Source organism: Cyprinodon variegatus, unplaced genomic scaffold (assembly GCF_000732505.1).
Source record: "Cyprinodon variegatus isolate N-32 unplaced genomic scaffold, C_variegatus-1.0 Scaffold1365, whole genome shotgun sequence".
Lineage (NCBI taxonomy): Eukaryota > Metazoa > Chordata > Actinopteri > Cyprinodontiformes > Cyprinodontidae > Cyprinodon > Cyprinodon variegatus.
In genome coordinates this window covers 157,579-159,099 of record NW_015151818.1, presented here as the reverse complement: position 1 = coordinate 159,099, position 1,521 = coordinate 157,579, and the positions used below count along the sequence as shown (strand labels likewise).

Genomic DNA, 1,521 nt, shown 5'->3' with positions numbered 1-1,521 from the left:
CGAAGCGAGAAGCAGGTCCGACTAGAAAGCCAAAGATGGAGGAAGCTGGAAGGCCGGCGGCGCCCAGCGGGAGGCCGGCGGCGCCCAGCGGGAGGCCGGCGGCGGCCATGTCCCTCATCCTGTTTGAGGAGGTGAAACGTTGCTTTATGGATGACTTGAAGTCGTGGTTGGTTCTTATTTGACGCGTCCCGCTCTGACAGGTGGATGTGGTGTTTGAGGCTGACGTGGGTTTCCTGGCAGCCATTAAGGCTTTCCTGACCACCACCAAACGGCCGGTCGTCCTGACAACCGCTGGTAAGTTTCATTTAGTTTCTGGTTAGGAATAAAGCTCCATGGAAACCATCTTCACCTCCTGCTGAGCTTTAAAACTGAACTAAAACAAAAATGTAATAAATGTCCAAAGATTTATTAGCTTATTATTATAATTACACATTTCTTATAAATAATTTAAATGTAGACGGCTGCAATAAATAATAACCTGCTAAATGTCCCTCTTTGCTTCCCATAGCCGCCATGTTTTATTCTTTGGATCTGGTCAGAAACTGAAATATAAAATAAATAGTTTTATTAATCCCACCCTGGAAAAACTGCCTCTCTGCTTGTAACCCCTCCCCTCGGGGATCAGTGGGCGGCCATTGTGCGGCGCCCGGGGAGCAGTGTGAGGTTAAGGGTCTTGCTCAGGGACCCGGAGTGGAGGCTGTGGGATTGGGGCTCAAACTGTTGGTCTGGATGCAGTTAAATTCACGCTGAGATTCTCGTTTTCCTCAGATCGCTCATTCAGACAGAGTTTCCATGGTTACCTGGACAAAATCGTTTTCAAGACGCCATCAGCGGTGAGTCACTGGGCGCGTTTTCCCAGCATGCATGTCTGCAGGAGAGAACTCTGACTGCGGGATAAATCATCTCTAGCTTCTGTCCTTTAAAGCTGAACGTGTGCAGCTTCCTGCAGCTGGTGTGTCTGGCTGAAAACGTGCGACTGCCTTTAGATGAAGCCAGCAGCCTGGTCAGAGTCTCAGGCGGAGACGTCAGACGCTGCCTGCTGCAGCTGCAGCTCTGGGTGAACGGCGGCAGAGGACGGACGCCTCAGCATGGAGGTCGGCTTAACCTTTATTACTGTCTGCTGATTTTAAATGGTTCCATGTGACGCAGAGAAAAGAGAAGCGACTAGAAGGAGAAGCTAATTGACTCCAGGAAGGTTTAATTAGCGCTAAACTTCCTGCTTCTTCTACCTGCAGCAGGAAGTTCTGAGGTAAACAGCAGAGACTGTCCTTTATAGGGGGTGTAGCCCCCTAAAGGGGTGGGGTGGGGGGGGGACATCCAAGCGGAGCCAAAAAGTATTCAGTCAGCCTCTGACAGAAGGCTCTCCTACTGAATAATCAGAGGTCTGTAATTTTCATCATTGGTAAACTTCAACTATGAGAGATATTTCTAACTGATGGCGGATCTAAGCTAGCCTGGGTGCCAGTCCGAACTTAGTCCCGCCCACAAAGTTTGAGGTCGGGAAGTTCGGTCTGGCTCTGC

General features: G+C 50.0%; 1 protein-coding gene across 1 annotated transcript in view; it reads left to right on the top strand.

Moving 5' to 3' along the window:
- atad5 (ATPase family, AAA domain containing 5) overlaps positions 1-1,521 on the top strand; it is a gene marked incomplete at its 5' end in the record, with an annotated part of 10,389 nt that overhangs the window by 6,512 nt on the left and 2,356 nt on the right. The window contains 4 exons of the mRNA XM_015402549.1: positions 6-131; positions 201-294; positions 769-833; positions 926-1,094. Of these exons, the coding sequence (XP_015258035.1) occupies positions 6-131; positions 201-294; positions 769-833; positions 926-1,094 (454 nt within the window). The remainder of the gene's footprint in view (positions 1-5; positions 132-200; positions 295-768; positions 834-925; positions 1,095-1,521) is intronic.